The sequence below is a fragment of the Bombyx mori genome, chromosome 26 (genome assembly GCF_030269925.1).
Source record: "Bombyx mori chromosome 26, ASM3026992v2".
Lineage (NCBI taxonomy): Eukaryota > Metazoa > Arthropoda > Insecta > Lepidoptera > Bombycidae > Bombyx > Bombyx mori.
This window is the reverse complement of record NC_085132.1, coordinates 411537-424301: the sequence shown is the minus strand read 5'-3', so window position 1 is coordinate 424301 and position 12765 is coordinate 411537. Positions and strand designations below refer to the sequence as shown.

The 12765-nt window shown below is 36.9% G+C and overlaps 2 protein-coding genes across 7 annotated transcripts in view; one reads left to right on the top strand and one right to left on the bottom strand.

Moving 5' to 3' along the window:
* The window catches only part of LOC101745011 (complexin), a 271044-nt gene that overhangs the window by 81040 nt on the left and 177239 nt on the right, over positions 1 to 12765 (bottom strand). The gene's annotated exons all lie outside the window — the stretch shown is intronic.
* Positions 2980 to 11131, top strand: LOC101744818 (uncharacterized). 5 transcript variants are annotated; one of them, XR_009976785.1, is made up of 6 exons: positions 3003 to 3185; positions 3429 to 3484; positions 4434 to 4620; positions 5185 to 6095; positions 7720 to 8655; positions 9483 to 11131. XR_009976785.1 is itself a non-coding variant. In XM_038020621.2 (3 exons), exons 2-3 carry the CDS (start codon positions 4435 to 4437, stop codon positions 6022 to 6024), a joined length of 1026 nt encoding a protein of 341 aa, XP_037876549.1. In that variant the 5' UTR covers positions 3003 to 3185; position 4434; the 3' UTR covers positions 6025 to 6230. The 5 variants fall into 5 exon arrangements, 2 of the variants coding, with proteins under 2 accessions (XP_037876549.1, XP_004933005.1); XR_009976786.1 differs by lacking the exon at positions 3429 to 3484 and having other exon boundaries at positions 2980 to 3128; XR_009976784.1 differs by having other exon boundaries at positions 3010 to 3484.

The window sequence follows — 12765 nt, the reverse complement described above, 5'->3', positions numbered from 1 at the left end:
AATAAAAAAAAAAAATGCGTAGGTACTTGCTCATTCCATACATAGGCGCAATAAAAATTCCTAATACCCTACATTTCTAATTGTGCTGGTCAATAAACCGAATGGGTTGGCCCGTACAAGTTTGGGGCATGAGTCCCCAGTACGTGACGGTATTGTTGAGGAGTCGTCGCGGAGTCTGCGTGTTGTACTCATATTTATTAACACATGTTCCTTGGAGCGCTTGTATCGCAAAACTAATGATTCTCGCTCACGTAAATGAGAGCAAATAATCGTGTGGACGAAACCAGAATAAAATCTTTTATTTGTATTGTTTATAGTGTAGATAATTATACATTTTTTGGATCTGTACTGGATATGTATATTTATTTATTTACTTTTACTAATATTATAAAGAGGAAAGATTTGTTTGTTTGTTTGTATTGAATAGGCTCCGAAACTTCTAAACCGTTTTGAAAAATTCTTTCACTATTTGGAAGCTACACTATTCCCCGAGTGACATAGGCTATAATCTTTTTTGAAAAAAATCAGGGATCCTTATTAAAACTCCAATAATGTAACCCAAGGTGTAAAAAAATTCCCTAAAATATTCTTTACATCGCGTGCCCTGCGAAAACTATTGATGATAGAATAAAATAATGTACTACGACTTTGTAGAACACATTAATATTTACAAAAAGTGTCGCGACAGCATATGTCTAACTATTATAGTTATGCCGCAATAAGTGTTCTTTTATTTAAAAAAATTAAACAACGTCAAATTTCGTTGAAATTTTTGGTAAAGACCCGAGCGGAGCCGGAGCGGGCCGCTAGTTTATTTATATTTTAATAACTTCTGCTAACATCGAGGGAGGGGTTGAAAGGCAACCGTGAACAAGTTATCACTGTAAATATTCCAAGACCATTCATAAACGTACTACACATCTTCTTTCAGAAAGCTGAAGATATATTGGTAATTAGGTAATCTTTAAATTTACTGAAAATGAGATTTGATAATGTTTTTCTACAAATTGCCACAGAATCATTAGTTACTAAGTAGTGACTTGTTGCTGTCAAACAAATTGCTATTGTTTGTGAGCCAAATCAACGTCTTCATCATCAATATTAACATGTATATCAATACGTATAATAAACTGGACTGAATAACAGTCGAACTGGAGTGTGTCTGTGTATTGAAGGAAAACATTGGAAGGGCTTAATAAAGAACAAAATCCAAAAAAAAATCAGAATTATTTTCTGATTGTGCAATAGTTTGTACGCGCTCATCTCGGGAACTACTGAATGAATTCTTATACAGTTTTAAAGATGTATAGAAAACAGTATGGACGAGAGTTGTTTGTTTGTTTCATTAAAATGTCACAATGAAAAATAACGCAATTGAAAGAGTGTTAGAAGTTACTATCATTTGTTAGAAGTTACTACTAGCAAATAACATTTAAAATGTTTACACTACGAAAGTAAGTTTTTTTTGTCGCTTGCGTTTTCTTTTTTAAATCTTAGAACCAATTTTGACGGAATCTGGTACCGTAGGTATGGAAATTGTTTGAACCAGGCGAAATAATATAGGCTACGGATGGAATGGGGTGTCCTCCTACGCGATATGAAGTGCACTCCACGTTGAGGCAGCTGCGGGCTGAGAATGAGCGGTCAGCAATAAACAGCAAAAATAATTTTCAAATATTCGCGAGCTCAATAAACGGAGACCCCCATCACTATTTATCGATAGAATTCGATCGACAGTCGATGCACGCGCCGTCGTTAAACGCCGGGTGAATTCCACGCGTTCCCGGCGACTCCGACTCCAATATTTGTCGTGAGGAGCGAAGCATATTAAGACCCGGCGCATTCCTTCAGTCCGTTTCGAACAATGCGGGGGCTGTGAGGTGAATTTCGCCGTTTAACTATTAACTCGGAGCGTTCGAAATTCAACTTTTTCAATTCGATTTTTTAATTGCTTTAGTGACGCAATGAATAGGCGGCTTTCGTTTTCCAAGCTTTTTTTTTATTGCCTAGATGTGTGGACGAGCTCACAGCCCACCTGGTGTTAAGTGGCTACTGGAACCCATAGACATCTACAACGTAAATGCGCCACCCACCTTGAGATATAAGTTCTAAGGTCTCAGTGTAGTTACAACGGCTCCCCACCCTTCAAACCGAAACGCATTACTGCTTCACGGCAGAAATAGGCGGGGCGGTGGTACCTCGTGCGGACTCACAAGAGGTCCCACCACCAGTAATTACGCAAATTTGATTTTTATTACACGATGTTATTCCTTCACCGTGGAAGTCAATTGTGAACAATTGTTTAGTACGTATTTCATTAGAAATTTTTTTCTTTAATTTTTTTTTAGCAAAGCTTTTCTTAATAATATCGCCATGCAGGCGCTTTTATGTACCGATTAATGACAAACGTTCGTTGGAAACCACAGACATTAAAACTTGGGTCCCACCGCCCATCTCACTTACTGTTTATTTCAGAAAAAAGAAGCTTGAATCAAATAACTAAATGCTCTACGCAGGTACAATGCACGATGGTAAGAAGTACCTTTAAATAAGTGAAAATAACGGAATTTGGACTGGGTTTCGAGATCCTGGCCTTTGCAATGCCAAACGCATGGAATATATTATTTCAATGGGAATATATTGACAATTTTTAGGTTAGTCCAATAGGGAAGATATGAGACAAGATTTACAAAAATAATTCGAAATAATCCATTTACGAAATTCAATTGTGGTTGGAGTTTAAAATTTTATAAAAAGAACGGCAATCGTAATTCTTCAAATTGAAATACTGTTGTGCTTGAAGCTCAAAGGACATTAGCTTATCACCCCATGAAGGCAAAACACAGTACTAACTATATCCATGCTTTAGCTACACCCCTAAAACATAGATGGCGCTGTGATATAAATTTAAAGTGCCTTTGCCAAACGTGATATTTATTAATGGTTTTTAATTATACACATTATTTAAGTAAACATTAGCTATCTTAATAATAAACATATTTCTATTTTAGGTATATTTTAGTGTCAGTATATCTTTGAGCAGCGGACAAAACAGTTGTTTCAAATTTTGTAACTACCGTCGTGATGTCTGCGTGTATCATAACAAAATAGTAATTTAATTTGTGACGGTAATTGTAACTATAATTTAAGTTAAATTATTTTATAATTCACAAACATAGTCCTGAGTGAGTACTATTTACAACAATATATTAACTACAAGATTGTGTGCGAGTTTTACTAGCTCTTTTGTTTTGTGTAATTTCGCAATTTTTTGAGAGTTATAGTACTACTGATTGACATGAACAAGAAGATCACGGCTGTCTCGTGGTTATCTCGGCCCGCTTATAACTATAAATCCCGCTGATATACCAGTTTCACAATTGTGATTGTTACGCAAACTTCATCCATGGATTGAAAATTTTAATTAGGTGGAAACTCGGATCTCTTGCCTGCTTTCCGAGCGGACATTAGCGGGCATCTCAAGGTGAATTTCATTGCTCATTTGGAGACTCGGTATCTAAGCTATGAGTCACTGCAAGCTTGTTTCTCAGAGCCATTCGATTGAATCTCATTTTTGCAACAATCAACTTTAAAATAGATTAGACTATAATTTTTATACTAATTAATTTCCAACTGATGGTAAGGCGTGTTGTGAGTCCGCACCGTACGTACGTACCGTTTTTCTACCTATTTCTGCCGTAATGTAGTTATGCGTTTCGGTTTGAAGACTTCGGGCCGTTTGTTTTGTGTGTTGTACTATTTACAATGTTTATATTCATAGATTCCAGTAACTATTTAACAACAGGCGAGTTCGTCCTGAGTGAACTAAGTAATTAAACAATTGTTTCAAACAGGCCACATAAATCAAACCAATATGTAAATTTTTATTGCATTGCTGATTAAATAAGCTCACTCTCTGCCTATTATTTAGCGGTCACGGGAGCTCATAGATATCTCACTGTGAGTGACGTCGCCCATCGCGAGTCATGCCGTTGAAATCCCAATTGTTTTACAACTATGCCACCCTTTTATCTGGAATATATTGCTGCTCCAAGGCATACCTAGGCAGGGTTGCGTTGTATACCCGCGCGGGGGTTTTTACTATCGAATATATTATAATTGGGTGTCACTGTTACTGGTGGTAGGACCTCTTGTGAGTCCGCGCGGCTGGGTACCACCAACCTTGCCTATTTCTGCTGTGAAGCAGTAATGCGTTTCGGTTTGAAGGGTGGGGCAGCCGTTGTAACTTTACTTGAGACCTTAGAACTTATATCTCAAGGTGGGTGGCGCATTTACGTTGTGGATGTCTATGGGCTCCAGTAACCACTTAACACCAGGTGGGCTGTGAGCTCGTCCACCCTTCTAAGCAATAAAAAAAAACCTACCAGATAATAAAATATATTAATTGAATAAAAAAACAAATGTTCCACCAGCATGAGTTCGAACAGCGACAGTTCTTTAGAGCTCATTGAGGACGGGTCCCCTCACTCTTTGCTGGAGCCACCTTCTCCGGATTACACGAATGTCACCATCAGACGGGCTTTCATCGTGTGGATGCTATGCGGTCAGAAGAACAAGTTCAGGGATGTGTGCAACTACTATCACAGATTGGAGTTATTGGTAATTAAAACTTAACTGTATCTCTTATATCCAGCCCTAGTAATTCCTTATGTCCCAAACCATCTCCATTGATAATGTGGTATCAAGTAGATCTCTAATACTAACTTAACACCAAATGGGCCGTGGTTTCGTCTACAAAAAAAAAATGTTTTAACTACCATTTCAATAATGTTATTTACATCATACCACCGAATGGGTGACGACTATAATAATGTGGAATCAGATTCCCCGGAAACCGCTTAAGGTCTTGCGGATCCTCCAAAATCAGTTAGATTGAATATGAAATATCAAAAATCTTGGGTTCTTAGTTTGTAATAAAGAGGACTATAAATATTGGTACTTGCTTGTGGAATTTTAAACTCAGCATAATTGCATCGCCTCATACTTAAACAGAGCGCGAATTCTTTGGTAACGATCTTGTCAAACGTGTATTTTAAATATCGAGGAAGTTATTACTAAGGGGAGCTTGAAGAATAATTCATAGGGAATTTAGAATGATTTCTGTTTGTAGATTAATTGAAAGTAAATGCACAAGAAATTAAAGACAATGAACTATCTTTTCAGGAGGAACAACTTCCGCCGAATAAGCGGGCGACCAGTCGTCACTACGAATTCAACATGATCAACAACCCGCCGCCGAAGTCGTCCTATTTAAAAGCATATTTCCCGACACTGTATCCCGGAGGATTCGCGCACGCACACGACCAGACCGACACCCACACAAACGAACGCTGCGAATTCAATATCGGCGACTTGGACGAGATAAAGAAACGAGAAGGAATCACTACTGAAGACGTGGTCCAAGCCAGCGTTATGATCCGGAACTATTGCAAGTCGCACGCAATCTCCTTAGACAAATTTTTGGTTGAGTTCAAAGACATCGCCCGAAAAACTAACCTAAAAATTAATGTGAACAACGTCGTATTTTACATCAGGAGACGCTTGGTCGCTGAAGAATTGAAGCTGGCTCTGCTTTGTCCGCGTACAATGCACATGCTCGACGAGGATTCCTCATGGAAACACGTAAAAGATATCACGAAGTTGATCAGAGGGAAAATCCAAGTCCCGAAGAGCCTTCACAACGATATGATACAGAAGAAATTGAAAATTTTGACCGAAAACATGAAAATTGAGAACGAATTAGTATCGAAAAAGGGCAAAAACGACTATTATGACATAAACGACATTTTTTCGAATATGAAAAAACAAGTGACGCCCGTTGTTACTAATGTTTTCGGATTTAATAATTATTCTCAGAAGGACTCTTACAAGCATATGACTGTCCAGAAGGATTCTTACAAACATATCACTGTAGACGACTTAATGAAGAATTACAATAAAATCGGCGTAGGCAGCAACCATAAGTACACATTTATGAACATGACAAAGTTCGGAAGGAATTGAAACGAGTGACTTCATTTGACACTAATGACATTTGATAATTTTAATTAGCGCGCCATTTTAAATATAATATTGTAAGTTTTAACGGAATTTTGACAGATTAATGGCGACATGAATTTTAATGACTGGTTTTATAATTAAATGAGATTGATTTTAATGTTTTATGTTATGTAAAAATATAAAATCTATATTACAATTATTAAAATTTGCATGCTTATTACTCAATCACGAAAAAATGAAATTTATGAAGACTGGTCATGGTAGGCAGCGGCTTGACTCTGCCCCTGGCATTGCTGACGTCCATGAGCGACGGTGACCACTTACCATCAGGTGGGCCGTATGCTCGTCTGCCTACAAAGGCAATAAAAAATAAATCACGAAGATAGTTTGTAGCTTTGATTGACACATTAATGCTTTACTAGAGGTCCCGCAGTAGTCGAAATTCGACTATAATTAATTGGAATTGTAAGTTTGTACACTATTGTGATTGTACTTTATACTTCTATAATCACAAATTTCGCCAAAGCTACACTATAAAAAATATTAATAAAGACAAACAATACATAATCTATTCTCAATTTGACCATAGACGTCAAGAACAAAAGTTTGACAATAAATAGTATGCATGCGTGTGTGCGTCAAATACATGATATGTAGTGTGTGTAATGTTTTCTTTATTGATTTAATGTATCTTTTAAGCATTATTTAAAAAATATATTAGCATTGTGCACTTCTTCTCTGCATTCTCTATAAGTGTGGAAAATTTCATAATCCTCCGTCCGCGCAATTTTCGTAAAAAGGGATACAAAGATTTGCTTCACGTATTTATATATAGATATCGCGGTAAATGACACGAGCACGCTATGTATAATAATACCGGTTTTAACTACTACTCTTATAATAAACACTACAGTGTATTCCGTGGTCATATTTTAAAAATTTAAGAGCAATGTAAGACGAACGCTTCTTTTAAAAATAAACATTCCACATTCAGATATCCCTTGTTGGGTTGCTACATTCTATTACGTGTTCCGGGTGCCGCGAACACATAAGAGATACAACAAAGTGTACCCAAGTTCCGAGTAGTGAGTGTCATTTAAAAGATGCTGAGTCTGATACGAAATCGAACCTTTATAAACCTTACGATTCAGTGGTTAAGGTCCCTAACCAATAGACCATTGAAGAGATCAATAAAATAGAACAGAAACAGAAGTACAATGTTGGCTGAGATTGAACTCAGAGTTTTAGATGGGTGGACGAGCTCACAGCCTGGTGTTAAGTGGTTACTGAAGCCCATAGACATCTACAACGTAAATGCGCCACACACCTTGAAAAGTATAGTTACAACGGCCGCCCCGTCCTTCAAACCGAAACGGATTACTGCTTCACGGCAGAAATAGCAGGGTGGCGGTACCTACCCGTGCGGACTCACAAGAGGTCCTACCACCAGTGACATCGACTATAATTATAGTCTATACGTCTATAGTATTGTACAGGATTGTACAGTAGAGATAGGTAGGTAGGCCACGATCAAATTGGTTTTCGATGGTGTGACTTTTACCAAAATCAACACCTGACGCTTCCGATTACGGTACTGAAAGTTTGGTGCAGTTTTGAAAAATTAACATTCAAAAATAAAGATACATATATTGTTAAAGGAACATGTCTCAAAATAAAAATCATTCTTTGTTAAAACAGGTAGACAGTGAAAAAAGTGAAGAGGCACATGCAGGTACCAACCTAATGCTTCGGAATGACCGCTAAAATTCTTAGAACACTAGAGAAGGGGCATTATAATTTCGATAAATATTTTGTCGGTGAAACATGATATTTCATATTCACATAATATATTAAATTATAAATATAAATGTCTTCTGCTAAATCTTTGACTTGTAATTAAATCTTCATTGAGTCAGTAATTATGCAATTAAAATTGTTTTTCGCTTCTAGTTGTCTTTTTTGTGTTTTCTCACGAAATTTGGGGATCAGTGTTTTCTGATTACAATTCTGAATTCTGATCTGAAACAATTCGCCATTAAAGCGCGATTATTATAGGTATTAGGTTTTATGACTAATGACATCTATCTATATATATAAAAATGAATTGCCTTTTGTTAGTCTCACTAAAACTCGAGAACGGCTGCACCGATTTGGCTAATTTTGGTCTTGAATTATTTGTGGAAGTCCAGGGAAGGTTTAAAAGGTGAAAAAATATTAAAGCGCTCGAATTTTGTTTTTCCTTTGATGTGTTCTCCGTCGGACGGATTGCTTTTATTTTATACAAAAGTTTAGGTCTTTTATTTATAGATTGAGGCACTACAAAGCCTGCCGGGTCAGCTAGTTCAAAATAAATTACTCTTTTGTTGTACAACACATTTATCGATAAACCAAAACATCGATAACATGACATTACTTAAAGGACAGTCGGTCACTGCATCCCAACCCAATTCATAATTTGAATTCAAAATAAAACTCGCTTCAGTTTGGCGCGTACGCTTGCTTCGTTTGGATGTTCTCAAAATGACGGAAAGTCAAATGTCGACCCCGGTGAATACGATAAGCAGGGAAAGCTTAAAAGTGTTCATCACGAATAACGTGTTCAAGAAACCGCTGGATTTCAATTCTGATTGTGACGTAAGTGTGTTATGAAAATTTGTTTCGTCTCGTGCGCCGTGCTAGGTAAGATGCCACGGCACCGTCGGAGCAGAGTCCACTGGCAACACTGGCTGGAGCCACACGAAACTGCATTCATCCACAGCGCGCTTCACAGAATCAATTCTTAATATGTATTTAAATGTTCTATAGCTATGTTGGCAGTGGCTTGGCTCTGCCCCTGGCATTGCTGAAGTCCATGGGCGACGGTAACCACTCACCACCAGGTGGGCCGTATGCTCGCCTGCCTACAAGGCCAATAAAAAAGGTGGTCTATAGCAATTACTGGGTCGCGCTCCAGTCAGAGCCTCTTACTGCCCACTGCGGGAAACATTTGTGGCGAATAAAGACGTTGGTTCCAAAGATATTATTTGAATAGTAATCTCATTTGCCTTTTTATTTTTTTCATAATTGTTTGAATCAGCTCACGGTCGACTTGGTTTAAGTAGTTACCGGAATCCGCAAGCACTACGATATTAGTGTAGCTACCCACCTTAAGACGTAAGGTGAATCACAATTGTAGCTGCCGTTCCTTCAAATAGGTCCCATTATTTCTTTCAGTCAGAAATATGCAGAATGATCGGATCTACACGTTTTGACTTATTAAATGTCCTAATCATCAGCTAATTGTCGGTCACACACAACCATCATTTTTAATAGCTCTTCGAATTTACTTTTACCCAAATTACCCAAATTACTTTTAAGCCCTACTTATTTAAGCCCAAGTAACTAGTTACTACTACACTACTACTGACTACTACTACACTACTACTGAGCCCAAGTTACTACTACAAATCTTAACTTTACAGATGGACACAGAGTCGCCATTAAGAAAACCTAATCTGCAACCGATCACCAGAAGGTTATTCCATTCGCCGATAACGAATGAAGACGATTGTCCTACCAGCCCTAAAGGCAGGCTGGGGAGGAAACGGAAGCGAAAGAATTCAGCCGATTCTAGTGACAGAATAAAACGGGCCTATGTTACTGAATGTCAGCAAAATGACAGCAGTGAGCGCTGCACGGGCATGAGGAGACGCGTGCTGATCAGTCTATTCCACAATAAGGAATATTTTATGGATGTAAGCAGTTGAAATCGAGTACCACATTGAAGGCCGATTTAGTGTTAATTGACCACCAAAACCCATAGATACCATAACTGGTATATACATATGTGCTGGTAGCATCATTAAGACGAACATATCTACTGTTGCTGCTGGAAGAAGCCAGCATGCTTCTGCGACCTTTATCAAATCGTCTCCGTTCTATACTAAGCTTGTTTTTGTCCAAAGATGATTATCATAGTATTTGTAAATGCTGTGAACCTCACGGTGGATAACAAAGGAGTCTAAAGATTAAGCCACTGAAGGCTCCGTGGCTCATTTGACCAACATTTCCGACGTATTCATCCCACTTCCTGATGCTTATGCTCAATATTTTTTCAATATGTACCGATCGCATGATCATATTAATGAGCCGCGTTAGCTAACTAGCTAGTTTTTTAACCGACTTCAAAAAAGGAGGAGGTTCTCAATTGGACTGTATGTTTTTTTTTATATTTGTTACCTCATAGCTTTTGACTGGGTGAATCGGTTTTGATGATTTTTTATTAGAAAGCTGACGCTTCCCGTACAATTTAGTTACGCACGGCTTACAATAAAATTTAGTCCAGTTCTGATCATGGTATCTATGAGAAAACCATATAAGTCTTAAATTAGCATTAAGTACGTGCGCGACAAATATAGGTAGATGAATAACTCAATAACTCAATATCACGCCAACCGATTTCGATGATTATTGTTTTTAGTGTATATTAATTTGTTTTGGAATGTCTTTTTTTTTCTATTTGAAGTAGGTTTTTGTTAAAGCATGTCTATTTACAATTATTATTAGAACTTTGGCTATTAATCCTGAAAATTTTAGGTATGTGTTTCGTTATATTCCTATAGATTTATTGCAGTCCGGCAGTGGCCTTATGGGTTACCGTGCATCAATTGGTTACAGGACTGGGACAAGTGTCACATTGTTCAGTTCGCCTAAAGCTAAAAAGCTCTGACCACGAAGCTAGCTCGCCAGTCAAGGTCGATAGTCTGTTTGTTAGTCTTCTTGATCGTTAATTAGTTAGGTTAAGAGATATAAAGTATTGTAATTAAATTTGTTCAAAGACATCAGTTTTCAATATGAACTTTAACTGTATTTTGAAAACGTTAATTAATTAACTTTAAAAACTCTTAATTGGGTACACAATAAACGTTGTAATTAACTAAGTACTCTTAATATCTTCTAGGAGTGTTTTATTTGTGATATTATAAGTAGTAGCTATTCTTATGTCTATATTTAAAAAAATGCTATTAATATAATGTAATCTTAATTTTAATTACTACTGTAAGAAGTCAACATGCGATGTAATCTTATGCGAAATTTTTATTAAAATAAATTACAGAACATCATTCTATAGTATTATTGTAATCTATCTTTTATTTAGAAACAACACCTTAAAATAAAGAACTCAAATATAAATTTATTGTTTTTTTTATTTTTTATTTCTTAGGTGGGTGGACGAGCTCACAGCCTACCTGATGCTAAGCGGTTACCGGAGCCCATAGACATCTACAACGTAAATGCCGCCACCTGTCTTAATATATAAGTTCTAAGGTCTCATTATAGTTACAACGGCTGACCCACCTTTCAAATCGAAACGCATTACTGCTTCACCGCAGAAATAGGCAGGGTGGTGATACCTACCCGTGCCGACTCATAAGACGTCCTACCACCAGTAAAAGTGTTCACATGTGACAGAATAACTGTAGAACAGATACACTCTAGAACTAAAACGCGTGTTTAGCTTGTGAGTAAAACAGGCAGGACCTTCGTATCAATCCGTGTGAGCTCATAGCATCACACCGGCCAATTACTTTCAATACTCGTGTATACGTATGTACTATTCTCTAAATACAATACAAATACAAATATATTTTTTTAGAAAACATTAATTTTAAAGAAGATTACAAGCGGCGAGCTTGTGATGATTTCCCGCGGGACTCCTTTGGGTCACAGTTGAAGCTTTTCGTTAATTGCCATAAGAATATTAATAAGGACAATCTTATTAAGTCTAAGATTTTATTTTGGATAATTATAAATTTCGCAGTATTCTCAATCTGTCCATATCCCGTTCAATGGGCTCGAATGATTTAATAATAATCTAATACTGAGACCTTAGAACTCATATCTAAAGGGGGATGGCGACATTTACGTAGTAGATGTCAATAGGCTCCGGTAATCACTTAACACCAGGTGGGCTGTGAGTTCGTCCAGCCAACTAGGCAATAAAAAAAAAAATTGCCGAAGAGCATGCTTTAAGTTGTTAGTTTTGGATAATACCATCCAGCTTCTAAATGTACTTCTCTCAACCGTGTTTCTCAATGATTATCTCATATCTTTATTCGGCGAGATTTGAAATAAAGCTAGCGAATTTCCATGAGTATCGGTGAACACTTATCATCAAATGGCTCGTCTGCCTTCAAATTTAATCAAAATGAAGTTCCAATTTTAAATGTATAGTACAACTATCATAAACTTCAGAACCAGGTACAATTATAACTTTTAAAAGAATTCGAATAATTATTCGCCAGATAGTTAGAGCGTAACGACCGTATTGAAACAACTAAGTGTCGTTAATAATCTATAAGACGAGACGCATTGGCTAAATCGAGGAAAAAACACGATCCCAAATACTTTGCGAGAAGTTCTTCGAGATTTTAATATCGAGTGTTTTAAGTGAAACTTTCAGTGAAATTAAACGTCTCGGTGATATCGATACCGCTTCGGGTCTTTCGTATCGATAATCGAAATTAGATTATTTACTTTAATTGGTTTCGCTTTTATCATTATTTCGTGAAAGAAATGTAAATTAGTTTTATATAGACAAGTGACTGATCAAATAATATACATATGTATAATATGTACCTATACACGAGTATATAGGTGGTGTTATTAGATTCACATGATAAAGGACTGTGTACTCTCATAAGATAATATGTTAACAATGATTTGATGAATGATTTAAAGCATAATTGAGTTTTTTTTTATTGC

Excerpts from the sequence above, each read along its gene's own strand:
- LOC101744818 (XM_038020621.2), top strand. The coding sequence starts at position 4,435 with ATGAGTTCGAACAGCGACAGTTCTTTAGAGCTCATTGAGGACGGGTCC. Across the intron at positions 4,621-5,184 it reads ATCACAGATTGGAGTTATTG|GAGGAACAACTTCCGCCGAA; the intron begins GTAATTAAAACT and ends CTATCTTTTCAG.